We start from the raw sequence: 19,012 nt of genomic DNA, 5'->3' as shown, positions 1-19,012 counted from the left end.
TGAAATTAATAAAAATATATTTAGCCCTAACTGGTTTGGCTCAATGGATAAGAGCGTCGGACCACTGTAGGGTCCCGGGTTCTATTCGGGTCAAGGGCATGTACCTCAGTTGCAGGATCAATCCCAGGACCTGGTCGGGGCCCATGTGGGAGGCAACCAATCGATGTGTCTCTCTCACACCGATGTTTCTTTCTGTCTTTCCCTGTTCCCTTCTACTCTCTCTAAAAATTAGTGGAAAAATATCCTCAGGTGAGGATTAACTGTGTGTGTGTGTGTGTGTGTGTGTGTGTATTCACACACACATATATGTGTGTGTATATATATATATATATATATATATATATATATATATATATAAAATGAATAAATAAATATAAATAAATGGCTGTGTGACCTTAGGAGATGCATAATATCACTGGACTTCAGCTGCCTTATGTGTAAAAATGACAATAACATCTTATTGCCTAAAAGTAAGAGACTTGGACTGATTTGGCACAGATTACAGAATTGGAAGCAATGGTAATGAGGAAGGATTTGTATGGAGAAATCTGCTAGGGTGCTAAGTAATCCATCTGCTAGCAACAGTGGAGTCATTTTCTTATGGAATATTTGGCTATTTTGTTGTTGCTTTTAACAGATACTCATTGAGCACCTATTCCATGTTTGGTTCTATGCTAGGAACTGGGAAATGCTGAGCTAACAATGACTTTATTTCGTGAAGCATTTGGCTACGTGTTTTTTTAACATATTATCTTACTTAATCATTAAAACAACCCTATGAGTTGGCACAATCATCTCTATTGTATGGATGAAGAATCTGTGGTTCAGAGAGTTTAAGTGATCAATGCAAGATAACAGCTAACAGGGCTGAGATACAAATGCTAATATAACTCCAGAGCCTAAAGCTCCTCACCAGTACACTACACATCAGCTGAAGATCAAATGGCCATAGGGTAGGGAGCAATACTGGCATACAAACATAGTGAATGTTCATTTGTGATGGGATATTTGAGAACTGCCTTGGCCATGAGAGAAAACACTGTCTCCTACTCCTTCCACAGTGGAAAGATATGTGCTCAGGTCTTATGTATAGTGCTTAGACTGCCTGGAGATAATTAATACATAGCCCGGCCTGCGTAGCTCAGTGATGACTCTCATCATTGATGTTTCTCTCTCTCCCCTTCAGCCTTCCTCTCTGAAATCAATAAAAAAAATCTTTTCAAGTCAGGGATCTTGATTTAATCAAATGCCAATTCTAAATAAATTTTTATCCAATGTATCTCTTTGGAAGGCAGCTATGCTCACTGCTATACCACCAACACCAACCAATGTGTCTATTATGAATGATAGTTACTCTAGTATTCTCCATGCTGATTACTGCCACTGGCCTCACAAGTAATCAGATGGTACTTACCCACCACAGTCCCACAGGTTCAACACCAGGTTTCCCAGAAATCGAACATGGGAATGTTCTACATCAACTGGAAGGTAAATATGACAAATCTAGTAATTGCAGCATGCGAGGCGAAATTCAAACTAAGCAAAGCACTAAGCCCAGGATTTAGAAGGACCAAAGTGGAGTGAAATGCTCAAAGCCACAAGAAGGTGATTTTTAGCTTAGTAGCGTGGTTTAGTGGCAAGGTGGCACCCCGATTACCCTGCGCTACAGAACTGGCTCTCATGTGAGTCGTTTTACTTTTTAGTAGTTTAGTGCTTAAAGCAGAAACAACTGCCAATTAAAATACTAATGTTAAAATCTCAACATGTAAGACAGAGACATATACCATTTAATAGCGCTTCCCTGACTCATTTACCCCTACCAAAGCCCTTCACAAAATTTTTTTTAAAACAAACAAACAGAAAACGCCCCAAAAACATACAACATAACCATATTCACTCCTTCTATTGATTTCCTTATTTTTATTACTGACCCGACCAATTCCACATTGGGGGTGGTCATTTTTGACTCCTCTGTCCACATTCATTCATTACTATCCTTTGTAATCTCTCTCAATTCCCACTCCTTGCTTTATAACCTGCCACTAACATTAAGGAAGGCCCTTCCCTTCTCAAGCCTACACAACCACAATAGCTCCATTATTACCTTCCACCAGGAAGCCTTACCCCCTTTATTTTACCCTCTAGGCTACTGCCAGGTTCATCTTCTTAGCACTACTTTGAACATGTCACTCCCCATTCAAAAAACTTACAAAGGCTCCTCTATGTCTATAGGGGGGCATTCAAGGTCCTTCAGAATGTGGCTTCCAAACTCCCTTTATATTCCCCAATGAGGCACATTAATAATGCCTTTTGCTCCAGTCCAATCTGGTTTATTCATAGTCCTCCCAAACCCCACTACCTCCCCAACCCCCAATGTACCTTACATCAGGGGTCGCAAACTTGCTAATAGGGGCCAGGCCAGTAAACATACAAGAGCAAAGTTAATCATTTCTGAAGAGTAAACATTTACCCAAGGGGTCGATGGCGTGAGTGGCAGTTACTCGGCTGTAGCTCATTTGCCATGCAGGAACATGGGTTTAGGATTAACAGAGTTTTCAATTTTTCGATCGTAGTGGGAAATCCAGATTTTTATGGAAACACTTACGTGTTGATAACTAATTCCAATTCTTAAAAAACATTGTACAGGCCAAACAAAACACATCTACAGGCCTTTTCCAGCACACAGGCTGCCTGTTTGCGACCTCTGCCTTACGCTTCCCTCCCACTCCCTCTATACTTTGCCTACTCTGTCCATCTGCCTAAAAAGTCCTCCCCACCTTTCTTTAAGAGTTAGATTCATCTTCTAAGACCCGACTAAAACCCCCACTCCTCTAAAAGCCCTACCTGGCCACCCCCACTTACCGTCATCACTCCCTCTGAATTCATTCAAACATTTACTAAGCACCTACTCTCTGCCAGGCACTAAAGGTCACAAGGAGGAAAAATAAAAATTCTTATCCTAGAAATTTTTCAAAGTGTAGCAACGATCACCTTTACAATTTATGTGATAGTCAATCAATCACACAGTGGTATTTCTTCTATGACTAGCTCGAAGCTGTTGCTTAAACTGACTGCTAACTTTTGTGCAATTTTAGATTCTCATAAACTGGATCGTAAGCAGCAGAGCATTATTTTTTTTAAATGGACACTGGAGCCAAACAGTTCTTAGTTCTACCTCTCTGTGTGACCTTGGGCAAGTCACTTAACCTCTAAGTTTAAGTTTCATCTTCTATTAAAAAAGCTGGGACGCAGACTACTGACCTCACAGGCTTACTGTGAGGATTAAAGGAGCTATCATACATAAAGTGCCTGGCACATAGTAGGTGCTCAAACTACCTCCCTTCTCCCCTTTACTTCCCCCTCCTTGGAAAAGGAATCATATCTTACATGTCCTTGTATTTCCAACAGAGTCTACGAGAGAGTAGGTGCTCAAACTGCTATTAATTTGAAGACTATGTAAACGGTCTAGTACTAAAAAAAAATGGAAAGAAGTGCTACTGAGAAAGGGAAAGACAATAACAAAAGAAGTGACAGGATTCAGTGACTGTTTAGATATGGAGCACATGGAATAGAAATCTGGTTTCTATTCCCCATATCACAGATATTGTTCTCATTGACCAATGGCCTAACTGCCAAATCCAGTGGACTTTTTAGTCCTTGTCTTACTTTCTATAGTATGACACTGTTGACTACTCTCTTCTCAAAAAATTCTCTTCTCTCAGCCTCTGATATCACATCTACAACCTCTTTGGCAGATCCTCCTTCATGGGCTCCTATTCTTCTTTCTGTCCCTTAAATGTTAGAGTTCTTTGGGATTCCATCTTTGGTCACCTACTCTTCTATGTATTCTCCTCTTAGGCATGCTAATCTATTCATATTATTTTATTTTCCATTTGGATACTGATATCTCTAATGCAGATTTCTCTCCTCCCTTTCTGAATCATATATTGGACATCTTCACTTGAATAAACCACAAGTATCCCAAACTCAACGTTTGCAACTATAATTCATCATCTCCCCATTCTTCCTATAAAATCTATTCCTCCTTCAGTCTTCTCCATCTCACGGAATGTAACCAGTTGCCTAAGCAAAAACCTTAGTTTCATCCTTGAGTCTACTCTTTTCCCCACCATTCCCCCCAAACCTATCAATCAGCAAGTCTTATTGACTCTACCTGTTAAATACATCCCAAATCCATTTACTTCTCATCATATCTATGACCACCACCCTAACCCAAGTTAAGCCTCCATCATCTTTTACCTGGTCTACTAAAATTGTTTCCTCATTTGTTAACCTGTTTCTACCCTTGCCTCCCCTAACCTATCCTCCATATTACAGATATAACAGTCTCTCAAAAATGCAGATTTTTATTCCAGTTTTCTTTAAAAAGAAAAAAAAACATTATCTCTGTATAAGTCTATATATGTATGATTGTATACACTCAGGAAAAAAAGGCCTGAGAATGAGGAAAGGAATATACTTTCTACACTTCTATGATGTTTGAATTTTTCACAAATATTATACTCTTGTCATTAAAGTTGAACATTAAAAATGATAAAATATGACTGTTACTTTCTGTTTAAAATTTTCTAGGGGCTGCCCTCTACTCTCAGTTCAAACTACCTGGCATGGCTTATAAGGCACTTTATGATCTAAAACCCACTTTTTGCCTCCCTCTTTAGTCTCATAGCTCTCCTAGTCTTCCTATCCTGCTATTATAAGAGCAACTGAAATGAACCAAGAACAGTACTTTGGGAAATCACATACATTTATGGGGCAGAAAGAAAAAAATATTCTTTAAAAAAGAGGGAGGGCTGATTAAAGATAAAGGAAGAAAACCAGGGTAACAAGGCATTAAATAAAAGCCAAGGGAACAGAATTTTTGAGAAGATCGGAAATCTCAGAGCTGTCAACAGTGTTTTAGAATAAAATACTTCATAATCATATTTTCATTGACAAATTTACTCTTCCAACACAAACACATTTTAACAGCCCCCTAATAAAGTCATTATTATCACCATTCTGTATCCTTACTTCAAATTTCAAAACAAGTAGACTCTAAGTTTAACAAAATCAAACTGGACTTTTTCATCAATGACAATCTAGAAAAAAACACTAAACATTAAAGGTGATGTAATATATTTGACGTACTCTTTTACTACTTTTAAAGAAAATTTTAAAAGCTGCATACAAAAGAATAGCAGGTAAAAATCAATGTATTTTTAATTAGTCTATAAGTTAAGCAGTAGAACCCAATGACGAACGAACTAGTTAATAATACACTAAATCATGAAGGCCAACACAATATTTTAAAGTATAACTTTTACTACCTTTAAGGAAATACAGTAATTGCTAACAAAGTATTATCAATGAAGGTCCCGCTTGAGATATCCTTAAGGGCAAGAGCTCTGTCCCATTCACAACGCCAGGCACACAGGAAGCTCTGGAAAAGCACTTGTTGAATAAACGGCCTGCTTTGATGTATATGGAGTCATATAATTTGCAACATACTGTTTATAACATTTCAATGATGCTGCTAGATTTTAAAACTATTTTAAGTAGCTCCAATAGTTCTGAAATTTGGATCACAAGACTATTCACTAGACTTAGGGTAGTACGTAAACTCTGCTAATTCCCTAAAAACAGAAATATTAATTGGACGAGAAAAAAGGTGCTTCAATGAAATGTACAGAATTTAAAACACGAAGAGAAACAAGTCTTCCAAGAATTGTGGCTGTTGCACAATGAATGGAGCAGGAGCACAGACTGACATTCCAGCTCTCATGCTTTCGAGTTGAGTGAGCTGAACTCCTGGGTCACACTTTCTTCATCTATGAAAATGAAGTTAATATAAGGACTAAAGTAAATAAAATAGCATACAATAAACATTAGCTTCCTCTAATCTACTAAAACCACGTGATTATTAGGCCCAGATATTTAACTTGGAAGAATAGGAATAAATTAAAATTTGGCAAATCAAGACAGGGAGGAAACTGGACAGGTACTTTCTAGAAGGAATTCACTTGAGGCATGATAGGCCAAAGGACCCTGTCCTGACCAAAATTTCTGATGGACTACTTAGCTAAAAACTAGAGGAGATGTTTATCCAGTGTACGAACTGTACGAAGGCTAGGAAGAATAAGCAACATATCTGATGAAAGAATGAAAGATAGGCTCTACCCTCTTTCCTACTGATAGGGAAACTGAGGCCCAGTAAGATAGAGATTTTTGTGCTGGACTTCACAGGTAACAAACACTGGGTTCAGGAACATGCATGGGCTAAAATGAAAGAAACTGAGTAATAGAGGTAAGCCTTTATTCTTAGGTTCAAATTATTAACTGCAAAAGAATCAGGAGAATACGTGTTTTGATGATAATATATGTGAAAAGAAATTGGGTGTTTTTGCTATGACTCAACATAATGAAAGTTACTCCACAAAAAGAGAGCCAAACGGTGCTGCCCAGAACATGAGATGTGACAATTCTATCTGCCCTGATCAGGCCACATCAACATTCGAGTCTTAGCACTTTAAGAAAAATGTAGATATGTTCAAACAAGTCCTTAAAAATCCTTCAAAATGATGTCAAGTGAGGAACAGATGGAGGAAGTGGAGATGTTTGACCTCTGGAAGATAAGACTTGGGAGGTAAGAGATGGCTAGGACTGATTGAGACATTTATCATACACAAATATTTGTAGAGGCTCAAGAGAGCGGAAAGGGGACCAGCCAACAGAAATAAAGGGAAATAGACTCGAAGCTGTAACTAAGAAATGGCTTTCTAAACATTAGAGCTGCTCCAATTGAGAGTCTATACTACACGCCCAGCACAGAAATGAGGTTCCCTTCTCCTTTGTATCCTAGCATCTGGAACATAAGGTGTTTTTAAAATGTTTGTTTTCTCGAAACCACAGTAAGATACCTTATGAAGTAGGGGGAGACTTGTCCCTGAAAGTGTTCAGGATGCTAGAAACCCACATCAGGAAATCTTTAAAAGCCAGATAAGGGCAATGGCTTCATCACCTAGAGGCCAAGGACCACGACAGGATCCAGCAATGCTTGGATGCTGCAAAATGAAATGGCATTACAGCCTAGAGACAAAGGGGTCTCTCAGGAGCGTGGATCCACTGGCAGCCCAGTGAGCCTCCACGAAGAAGCCAGATTTAACATTCAAACCATAAAGGGCAATGAAACGTTTCTCAAGTCAAAGCCAGAACTCCAGTGAGAACATTCATGTGTATCCAGGAAGAGAAACAGCAGAGCACAGATTAGGTTAACCTCCCCCTCATAACCCCCGGCCCCCAGCAATTTACCTTTTAATGAAGACTAAGAACTAGCAGCTGCTTAAAAAAAAATCTTAGGTGATTTTATTGTTATGCTTGTTAATACCTATCAATTAATTTCCTTTTACATAATAACAGTTAAAAAACGAACACCTGCCCCCCCCCAAAGAAAAAAAAAAACAACACACACAAGAACAAACAAAAAGATCCCTATGCTTGTTTAAGAAAAAGCAGGGTAAAAAAGAAGTTGCACGCGGGCATCCCACTTGGTAAGCAACCTAGAAAAGAACCACCCAAGAGCGCAAGCAGTAGTAGCCAGAATTAGGCCAAACACCTCTGCGAAGAAATGCAAACAGGGAAAACATGCTGCAAAACAAATCTTTCAACCTCTGCATGGCCAAGTTACTGCAACCAAGTGTGTTATGCGGATCATTAATAGTTAAGATCACCTGACTTTACAATAAGATAAAACATCTTACTTGTTGCACCAAGTCGACGAGTGTCTCTGGCAATATAATTTGCAAAGATAATAGATCTCATGCTGGTCTTACCAGACCCACTTTTACCCATCAATAGCACCTAAGGACAAAATGGGGGGAAAGAATGAAAAGAAGTTAGCAATCTAAAGCAAATCAAGTCTACAGGGATCTCTCTCTCTCCTGTACTTGATGTTTTCCGGAAGTAACAGTACCAACAACCTGGTGCAGATAATGGCAACTAATTCCTCAACCATCTGTAAAGGCAGAGATACCCAGAATTCCAGGGCCCAGATGCGTAGCTGTCATGAGTCACACATTCCCTTGGCAACAGAACTGCAGTGAGTTTATTATGCTATTAGTATGTACTATCATGTATTCAAAACTATGTTAATACCCGGCCAGCATGGCTCAGTGGTTGAGCATCCCGGTCAGGGCAAATGCCTGGGTTGTGGGCTCAATCCCCAGTGTGGGGCGTGCAGGAGGCAGCTAATCAATGATTCTCTCATCATTGATGTTTCTCTCTCTCTCTCCCTCTCCCGTGCTCTCTGAAATCATTAAAAATATATTTTTTAAAAACTATGTTAGCGACATAGCAACTTGAGAGGAAACTGAACCCTGATCTTGCATAATCTAATGTTTTGTGCACTGTACTATAGGACAGGAGACTTTAGTATAACCGAAAGTTTTTCCTCCTGCTCAAGGTCAACCTTTCCATCTCTGCTACCCATTTCATCCTTTCCACTGACCTCCATGATTCTGCTCTGTCTCTTCCTTTTCAATGTCCCATGGCCTACAGCAGTGGTTCTCAACCTTCCTAATGCTGCGACCCTTTAATACAGTTCCTCATGTTGTGGTGACCCCCAACCATAAAATTATTTTCTTTGCTACTTCATAACTGTAATTTTGCTACTGTTAGGAATCATAATGTAAATATCTGATAGGCAGGATGTATTTTCATTGTTACAAATTGAACATAATTAAAGCATAGTGATTAATCACAAAAACAATATGTAATTATATATGTGTTTTCCGATGGTCTTAGGCGACCCCTGTGAAAGGGTCGTTCAACCCCTAAAGGGGTCGAGACCCACAGGTTGAGAACCGCTGGCCTACAGGATCAATTCCTTAAACTACCTATAACACGCCCCCCCCCCCCCAATCTGGCTTGTTTATTCCTCTGCCCTCATCTTCTGATCCTCCTTGCCTGGAACTTTTATTGTCCAGCCATACTGAACTGAACTGCTCGTAGTTCCTGTCATTGCTCCCAGATCTCCAGGGACCTGTGCACTATGTCTGTTTCACCTTGTACTCTCTGCCAGTAGCTTTCCATTCCCTTTTCTTTCTTCAGCTAAGCTCCACCCATTCTTCAACATTTGGTTCAGTGACCACCTCCTCAAAAAGCTTATCTGGCCCTGGCCAGTATTGTTTGGTGATTAGAGCATCAGTCTGTACACCGAAGGGTCGCAGGTTTGATTCCCAGTCAAGGGCATGTACCTGGGTTGAAGGTTCAATCCCCAGCCCTGGTGTGTGTGTGTGTGTGTGTGTGTGTGTGTGTGCGCGCGCGCAGGAGGCAACCAAGGGATGTTTTTCTCTATCCCCCCCCCCCCACTTCCTCACTCCCTTCCCTTCCACTGTCTTTGAAAATAAAAAATATCCTTGGGCGAGGATTAACAACAACAAAAAGCTTCTCTGACCCCAATACCCTAGGCTGGCTTAGGTAATTCTCACCTCTGCCCTTCCATGACACTCCTACCTATAGCGCTGCAAAGACCATAATGCATTGCAGTTACCCAATTTTTTGGTCTGAGCTCCTGAATGGCAGAGAGAATCCCCTTGGTATCTTCAGTGTCTAACATATAACAGATGCTCAAAATATGTTCCTCAAATGAGTGGACAAGGTATCAAAACAAAGGTATTAACAAGCACGTCAAACGTGCAGCATGTGGCCTACTGGCCGTGAGTTTGACATGCTTGGTATAAAACAAGCACATTATTAACAATGAGAATTGTCCAATGGAAAGGCTGGCCTCATGACAGTGAATAACCTTCCTGTCAAGGTCAGCATTTAACAAAGACAGAAAAACACCTGTCAGAGAACTGAACTGAAGGGAATTGGATGAAGGGAATTCTAAGATTCTTCAAATTTATGAAACACAGTTCCAATCACCTTGCTTTTCAAATGAAGGGAGAGGTACATCTTCTATCTTCAACCCTAAAATAATGTATAAAAGTTCCTAATTGCAAATATCGGGAGTATTAATGAAAGTACGCTGCACTCAAGCTCAATTTAATCTAGTTAGCTATATAACTTTATCGCACTAAGGAAATGTTACTCACGAGCCAGTCTAAAATGATTAAAAAAACGTTTTTTTCTTATTCATGCACAGATTTCTGCTATTTTCAGACAGCCTTATTAATAACTTTAGACAGGCTCAACAAGAACATCCCCTTAGCAAAGTGGAGTTTTTTATACAATATTTATTAGATGAAGTTAAGCCTAAATATGATAAATTTCTTTCTTTTTTAAAAAAATAATTCTTTATTGTTGAAAGCATTGCATATGTCCCCTTTTCCCCCATTGACCGCCTCCAGACCGCCTCCAGCCCGCTCTCACCCCCAACCCCCCCAGGCCCTCACCGCCCCATTGTCTGTGGCCATGGGCCATGCATATTCGCATACAAGGTCCTTGATTGATTACTTCCCACCATCCCCCCTTCCCTCTAAGATTCTACACTCTGTTCCATGCTTCCGAGTCTCTGGATCCACTTTATCAGTTTATTTTGTTACTTAGAGTCCACATATGAGTGAGATCATGTGACACTTGTCTTTCTCTGACTTATTTCACTTAGCATGATACTCTCCAGGTCCCTCCATGCTGTCTCAAAGGGTCTTTTGTTTTTTTAATTTAAGAAACCTTGCTTCAATTATTTATGAAAGACTGTGTTAGGTACTGATCGAAGTGCTCTACATGTATTTGCTCGTTTAAACTTTCTAACTACCCTATGAGATAGGTAATATTATTACCATTTTACAAATGAAGAACATAAAAGCCCCAGAGGTTCAGAAACTTGCTCCAGAGCTGTGCTCTTATAAATTCTGCCTAAACAGCAAGGTGGGTACCATAGAGCACAAGGGAAAGAGCATTCAATTCCACCTGGAGAAGACATATAACACCCTATAGTGGCCCAGCCGGCATGGCTCAGTGGTTGAGTGTCGACTTATGAACCAGGCGGTCACGGTTCGATTCCCAGTCAGGGCACATGCCCAGGTTGAGGGCTCGATCCTCAGTGGGGGACGTGCAGGAGGCAGCCAGTCAATGATTCTCTCTCATCATTGATATTTCTCTCTCTCCCTTCCTCTCTGAAATCAGTAAGAATGTATTTTTAAAAAGGCCCTATAATGGTAACATTTGAGTTGGGTTCAACAAAAATGTGCAGGCAGAGGCCTGTGTATGTGTGTGTGTGGCTTGCAGAAAATGCAAATTAATTTGTAAATTTGGAGAAAAACAAATTCTGTATGGCTATAAGGTGCATAGGTGCGGTAGATGGTTTAGTCAGGAATCAGTTTTTAAAGAGCATTCTATGCCACCAAGTCCCTTGGATTTTATTCTTATGGGCTTTGAGAAGTTACAAAAAATTAAATGTGTGAATGACCCAGATGGATATATGTCTCAGAAAAATTAAATTAAGAAGTAAAGAATGGGACAAGAGTCTGGGAGAATATTTAGAAGGTTCCCGCAACAGTCCAGGAAAAATGGTTACACCACATTTTCTGAAGAGTAACTTCTTACCTTTACCTTCATGTTTTTGATGTATTTAATGCATCTTACCTTTTTCTTCAAGGCTGTATTTGGCAGCGCCCACCTGCAGATATAAACCATAAGACAGAATTTCCATGATCCAATTGCCTTAGAAATTGGGATTAAAGAAATACAAATCAATACAGAGATGCAAAAGAGCATGTTTAGCACAACAGCTGAGAATGGCTGTGTGTGGGACCTCAGTTGAGTAGAGGCCCTCATTTTCCTAAATTATACAACTGGGTTTATGCTAACCTATCCCCTAATTACATGCTCAGGCGATAGCTCCTAGTTATATTTATTTAGGAATATAAATGAGCCATTAAAATGCAAGATTCCATTTTTCATAACCTTAAATTTTTTTAAGCAAAGCAAACATACACAAGTGCTTTAACAAAGCAAACAATATTGCCATATTTAAATGTCCTCTATTTTTTTTAAGCCAGCCTCCGATTTTAAAAATGTGGGAGCATCTTTAACCCTTTAGCTGTCCTTCCAAGTCATATTTCACTCATTGCAGGCACAAAGGATATAAAATACAAGATTCAATTGCAGATACAAATTGGCACAGAAAGCACTCGCAAGTCCATGATCTCTGCCCAGGCAATACCAACCCTCCCTGTTAGTCTTCTTATCCTCAATATGATGCCCAATCTCCTTTATTGATCATCCAAAGCAATTCAGAACCGTCACCTCATTTAGAACATACCTCCCAGGGCTGGTATTAGGCCTGTCCCTTCCCCTCCCAAGGGTTTTTTCGGCCCAGTTACCATTCCCAACCAGCCCTCTTTACAGTTTACCCAGTCGCCAAAAGCATGATACCAATCAACCTTACTGGTAAATAGAAGCAGGTTATCGCGGGTGGGGTGTCCTAATCCACAATACTCTCTTCAGTTACAAGCTCCCCGCTCCCCACCCACACCCCCATTTCCAGGTTTGGCATAATACCCTTCACCCACCCAAGCGATCCTTCCTGCTCCCCTATGGGAGGATCCACTCTCGGTCCCAGATTCTCTTTCTCCATCTTTTTCTCGGAGTCAGATTCTTCCATCGTGCAACAAGTCCTTTGCAGTCCCTCCTAAAGCCGCAGTACTGCTTATGTATTCCCTCCTTGGCCGCCCCCTCAGCCGCCTATTCTCAACGCCTGCAGCCCCTCGGCCTGCCCGGCTCTTGCCTTCGCCTTTGTCCACTGGGGGGCTGCTTTCCCCAGTTACCTTTACCACCTCAAACTTGGCCTCAAGGCGCAGCCGAGCTGGCCGGCTCCGAGGCTAAGTGATGCGGTGATGCAAAGGAAGAAATGGAGGAGGAGCGGGGGAGCGGGAAAGAGGGGTGGGGTGGGGGTGGGGGTCTCGAGTTTGGGCCTCACGCCCCAAGGTCTCGCAGCCCAAAGGTGACTTCACCCGCAAAGAGGTGGGGATGACGAAGGCAGAGGTGGCAGAAAGAGCAGACCCGTGCAGGCACTAAGCGACGATCGCCTCAGTGGGCTCGTGGCTCCCGAGCCCGCCCAACCCTGCGAGTCCGCCGGCGGGTGCGACGTTTACGACCCAATCGCCCGCCCTTCAGGAGCCCAGGTACTTCACTGCAGCCACACGACTGCAGGCCAGCATCACGTGGGCACCTGCCGTAAACCCAGAGCCCGTCACGTGACTGCCGCTACCCAAGGCGCGGGGGGCTGAGGAGAATACCATAGAGACTGCGCGGAGGAAGGCAGAGTGCCCCCTAGCGCCGTCACGTGGCCCCGGCTCGGTGGGGCCCCGCCCGGCGGCTGGCGCTCCCCTGGGGGTCTATCCGGGTCCCACCCGCCAACGCGAGGAGTTAAAGGAGACGCTTGTGATTTCAGTGCCTCAAAGCTAGCTTTTTTTTTTTTAAGCTGCTCTTTCTCCCTTCACAATTTTTGGTGGGGAAGGCCCAGCATTGTCTTTACCTTTCTGTTTTTGAAATTTCTATCTTCCTTTTTATTATTATTATCAGTCCCTATAACGGAGCTTGTCATTAAATGAGTGAATAGCATCTGGACGGATTGCATCTGTGTCTACCACATAGCGCTCAAGGAAAGTTATTGGTGGGACCAGTGGTTCAGCGGGGATCCTAGGACACACACCTATCTCCCCACTTGATTAAAACTGGAAGGGGAATACATTCTCATATACCATAGTAAAAAACCAATAGATGCAGTCCAAAATTGATCATGAAGGACTGCTGATAGATATATACTTAGTATGTTTAGATTATGAGACCACCAGGAAAAAATGGCCAAAAGAGTTCAAAGGGGCAGGGGATAGGAAGTTAGGGGCCTCTTGCTTTTCATCTTAAGCCCTTTTGTATATTTAGTATATGTAAATGTATACATTAAATATATTTATATAAATGTATACATAATGAAATTATACACATACATTTAAACCACATGTATATATTACTTGCTAAGAAAGAAAATGAGCCTAGCTGGTTTGATTCAGTGGATAGAGGATCAGCCTGGGGACTGAAAGGTCCTGGGTTCAATTCTTATCAAGGACACATGCCCAGGTTGTGGGTCCATCCCCAGTGGGGGCGTGCAGGAGGCAGCCAATCCATGATTCTCTCTCATCATTGATGTTTCTATCTCTCTCCCTCTCCCTCTCCCTCTCTGAAATCAATTTAAAAAATTTTTTTAAAAAGAAAAGGGAAGAAGGAAGGGAGGGAAGAGAAGGGTGACTGGATAGGAACATGGCGCTTTCTGCTCCCAGACTTCCCCATTTGCCATCCTATACAATCCCTTCTCACCACAACTACAATGCCTCAAGAAAAATGTATTCTACTCTGATCACAGGATTCCTTAGCCCTGTCACTCACTAATCACCTTCCTTCTCCCCACCAGCTGCCTCCAAACCAGCTCCTGTTCTTTTCCCTGAAAGACCCTAAGTCCCAAACCAGGAAGTCACTTTAGATTCATGGCCCTCCATACAAAACAGTGAGATTAAATGATGATTAGTGTCACTGAGTTAAAGCAGTGAAAACATATTTTATTCAATAACTATTGTCAGTAGGGGGAAAGCTGAGCTCCATTCCAGTTTGTGCAGACACAATTGGACATTTTACAGGAACGGGGGAGGGGGGGGCCAGGGATCAGTAGAGTCAGAGAAGTGAAAAATTACAAAACATTGGTCTGTGTCAATGCGATTAAACCAGCTGTATCTGCTAGCTGGCAGATACCAAAATTAAGAGTCTATCTTCCCACAGATACTGGAAGACAGAGGCCCTAACCTTCCTGATGATTACATTTCAAGGGCATGACTCTCAGGACCTTGAGAAAGACACTCTGAGTTGTAAGAGATACATACAAGTGTAATCCCTTTTTATCCAATGTTTTGAGAAAAGTAGGTCAGGGACCTACCATCAGACTAGAACATACTGTAATTCTCCTTGCAGACAAGCTTTCTTTTCAGACAAGCTTCTTTTGTTTCTTTTTGTTTGTTTCTTTTGTTTTGTTTTTTTGGTTAACCCTCACCCAAAGATATTTTTTCCATAGATTTTTTTTTAGACAGAGTGGAAGGGAGGTAGGGAGGGGAAGAGGGAGAGAGAGAGACAAAGAAATGTGAGACACCTCCATCTCCCACACGCTCCCCAACAGGGGGCTAGGGATTGAACCTGTAACCTAGATATGTGCCCTTGACCAGGATTCGAATCTGAGACCCTTCAGTGCACAGGCCAATGCTCTAACCACTGAGCCATAGTGGCCAGGGCACAGACAAGTATTTTAATGAAAAGTTGGGGTCAATGCAGAGCTGAGGATCATCCTGAGGGTATGGCAAGCCTCTTACTGCAGGGGTTTGGACAGAGTTAGGTGCTGAGAGTTCTGAATTTCTCATTAGTCCTTTTCTACAATTTGTCTACTCCTTCCAATTCTTACTGATGTTGTTTTTGTTCCAATACCTGGCTGGATAATTGCAATAGCCTCCTAAGTGATTTTCCTACAGTGGCAGTTCCAAAGGAGTAAGGAGGGGGTGGAATAATCTAATCTTCATCAGTCATCTCACCCAAAAAGGCACTTAATGTAATTAATATGTGCTTGTTATGTAAAGGCAGCTTTCAAACATAAACTCCACCCTCCTCACCAGGCTTCACCAGCTGTATTGTGTCCTGAAGCTGTATTGTGTCCTTGAACTGCTATTTTATTTTTTAAAATAATTCTTTATTGTTGAAAGTATTAACATATGTCCTCCCTTTTCCCCCATTGACCCCCTCCAGCCCGCCCTTCCCACCTCAGGCCCTCACCACCCTATTGTCTGTGTCTATGGTCCATGCATATATGCATACAAAGTCCTTGGTTAGTTACCTCCCACCCACCCACCCTCCCCCACCTTCCTTCAAGCTTTAGAAAAATTCTCTGTCTCCCTGTTGCTGATCTCCCTTTACTCCTTCTCCAAATCATGACTTTTTTCTGCCCACTCTCCCTGTTTCCATCAAGGTCCATGAGGAATAGAGAAAGAAAGGGAAGGGAAGGGATGAAGATGAAAAGTGGGAGAAGTGGGGAGTTGGAAAGAGAGAAGGTAGAGAGGAGAAAGGTGAAAAGGAAAGAGGAGGGATAGGGGTAGGAGGATGATTGTGAAAGAAGGGGATTTGATAAATGATTTCAGTATTAAACCAAATTAAGAGTTAATCCCAAAGAATCCTATATAATAAAAGGCCAGCAACCATAACGACATAACAACCAGAACGACAGATCAACCAGTCGCTATGAAGTACATTGATCCCACAGGCTCTGATCACAGGCTCTGATCACTGGATGGCCAATGGGGAACCGGGGTGGGCGACAGCGGGGCAGGACTGGGGACTGGCGAGTGGGCAGAAGATAGCCCTGATTGCAGGCTAGGCCTAGGGACCCTACCCATGCACGATTTTGTGCTTGGGCCTCTAGTGATGAATAAGATTGTTGGTACAATGCATTCCTATAGAGGTTAAGATTCTGGTTTCTACCCAGATATCCCTGGCTGATTATTTTTACATTTTCATTAAAGAATCTTGCCTAGATAAGAGATGAATGTTTGACGGACTGCAGTGGGAAGGCCAGGGAGGGTTGGGGGACAGGAGGGAGGGGAGTAGGAGATCAACCGAAGGACTTGTATGCATCCATATAACCATAACTAATGGACATAGGTCACTGGGGGGTAAGGGAGGGCGGGGGCCTGTCAAGGGCGCTGGGGAAAAAAGGACACTTATGTAATACCCTTTGTAATACTTTTAGCGAAAAAAAAAAAAAGAATCTTGCCTAGATAAGAGATGAAGTTTGCTTTTTATTTTTGTCAAATTACTTTTTAAACTTGTAATTATAGGTTCTTTTCAGAAAACTCTGCAAGGTTATTCATGCATTTATTCAACACATATTTATTGAGCAGCCAGGAAATACGTTAGATGCTAGAAATACAAGCATCCCTCTATTTCAGGTCCCACTTCCTATCAGTGCTTCTATCTAACATTCACTATACTCAGATACACATATACACACACATGCCAACACATCAACATTCTGTCTGTCCAGATCCTACCCCGTATTTTTTCAACCATCCACCTCAGCAAGAAAAAGTAGTATAGACCCGTAAGATCCGATATGATAGGTTTCTTTTTACTACTTTAATTAATTTTGTCATCTTTATCCTCAACCATATCCAAGAGTCTCCAATTCCCAACTGTCCCTCATAACTCCCTTGCCCTTTTTTCTCCTCCACCCTTCTCTGCTCCTTCTGACCCCATAGCTGTCATTGCTACTTCCCAGAACTGCATGAGTTTATTACTATATCCTGCTGTAAGCTCTTTCCTCCTCATTCTCACCTCTTTGCTTGAAATATCAGGAAATGATCTTCCAGCTAACTGGACTTAACGATTTGATGAATAATTTCTAATGGAGGGATTTTTTGGTTGCTGGCCCAGCATGGAAGGAGCTTAGACATTGCTACTCCATGCTAACAACAAGTAAAAGTCTGACCAAACTGAAAAATCCATGTCTTCTTAGAGTCATCAGTGAAGTAAGTCACAGGGAAACCTATGCCCCTAAAATTGGAGAGACAGACAGGCATATCTAGAAAATGATAACTCTCCAGAGCAGGAGACTACACACAGAAACCTCTATGGGAACCACTACTGGGGTAGGAAAACCTGAATTGCAATTGATCATTTTTGGGACAAGTCTGAGAGTTAAAAACTCCAGGGCAGCCCAGTCATAGGGGTCCTCCACTCTTTTGTGAGTTTTACTTCCAGGAACTCTATTAGATCCTCACAGTGAATAGCAGAGGAAAATATCTTCCTGCCACTGGCAGTAGGAGGGAAAAAGTAATCATTTTTAAAATAAACCAGATTTCCTTTTCTTCTTAACAAGGCTTTCTCTCTAAAGAAACTATTTTGCTGGGATTTTATCAGAGTGCCTAGCCTACCAGAGGAAAGGGAAATGCCCAACTCCAGCCTACTCTAAATATCCTGTTCCACCTAAAGCGGGGGGGGGGGGGGGTCCCTGAGAAGCACTGATGAAGTTCAGAGTCTAGGGACAAAGACTGAGACCTAATTTTAGGACTATAGATTCATACCCTCATTCCCCCACACATTATAACCACATTCCTAAAGACCTAGTTACCGAAGTTCCTTTCACCCAGTATATCATGTCCACCTTTCAAAAAAAATTAAAGGCATACAAAAAGGCAAAAAACACAGTTTGAAGGGACTGAACAAAGATAAATACCAGTCACATATGGCACAAATATTGGAATTACCCAATTGTGAATTTAAAATAATTATGATTAATATGCGAAGGATTCTAATGAAAAATATATAATATGTAATAACAGGTGATGTAAGCAGAGAGAAGGAAATTCTAAGAAAGAATAAAAAAGAGAAGCTTGAGATCAGAAAACACTATATCAGAAGGGAAGGTGCCTTGATTGGACTCATTAGTAGATTGGACATGATTGAGGAAAGGATCTCTAACCTTGAGGATATGTAAAACGAAACTTCCAAAACTGAAAAGCAAAGAGAAAAAGCCAAAAAAAAAAAAACCAGAAAAGAATATTCAAGCCGAAACCGGTTTGGCTCAGTGGATAGAGCGTCGGCCTGCGGACTGAAGGGTCCCAGGTTCGATTCCGGTCAAGGGCATGTACCTGGGTTGCGGGCACATCCCCAGTGGGGAGTGTGCAGGAGGCAGCTGGTCGATGTTTCTCTCTCATCGATGTTTCTAACTCTCTATCTCTCTCCCTTCCTCTCTGTAAAAAATCAATAAAATATATTTAAAAAAAAAAAAAAAGAATATTCAAGGATTGTGGGATAACTGCAAAAGGGGTAACATATGGATAATGGAAATATCAAAAGGAGAAGAAAGAGGAACAGAAGCAATATTTGAAGCAGTGATGGTACATTGGGGATTTTTTGACTTTTGAATATTAACCTTGCATCCTGCAACTTTGCTATAGTTACTTATTAGTCCCAGCTG

At 41.5% G+C, this 19,012-nt stretch overlaps 1 protein-coding gene across 3 annotated transcripts in view; it reads right to left on the bottom strand.

The window, feature by feature from the left end:
• The window catches only part of RRAGB (Ras related GTP binding B), a 38,212-nt gene that overhangs the window by 12,540 nt on the left and 6,660 nt on the right, over window positions 1-19,012 (bottom strand). The window contains exons 1-5 of one of the 3 annotated variants that reach the window (XM_006096151.3): window positions 12,519-13,126; window positions 11,590-11,623; window positions 7,761-7,860; window positions 3,388-3,471; window positions 1,415-1,481 (exon numbers count right to left, since the gene is read on the bottom strand). In XM_006096151.3, coding sequence (XP_006096213.1) covers window positions 1,415-1,481; window positions 3,388-3,471; window positions 7,761-7,860; window positions 11,590-11,623; window positions 12,519-12,610 — 377 coding nt within the window. In that variant the 5' untranslated portion in view covers window positions 12,611-13,126. Of the gene's footprint in view, window positions 1-1,414; window positions 1,482-3,387; window positions 3,472-7,760; window positions 7,861-11,589; window positions 11,624-12,518; window positions 13,127-19,012 lie in introns of those variants that run through there. The other 2 variants (XM_006096152.3, XM_023760046.1) reach the window with 2 other exon arrangements.

This window comes from Myotis lucifugus, unplaced genomic scaffold (assembly GCF_000147115.1).
Source record: "Myotis lucifugus unplaced genomic scaffold, Myoluc2.0 scaffold_169, whole genome shotgun sequence".
Taxonomy (NCBI): domain Eukaryota; kingdom Metazoa; phylum Chordata; class Mammalia; order Chiroptera; family Vespertilionidae; genus Myotis; species Myotis lucifugus.
This window is presented reverse-complemented; position numbering and strand designations above follow the sequence as displayed.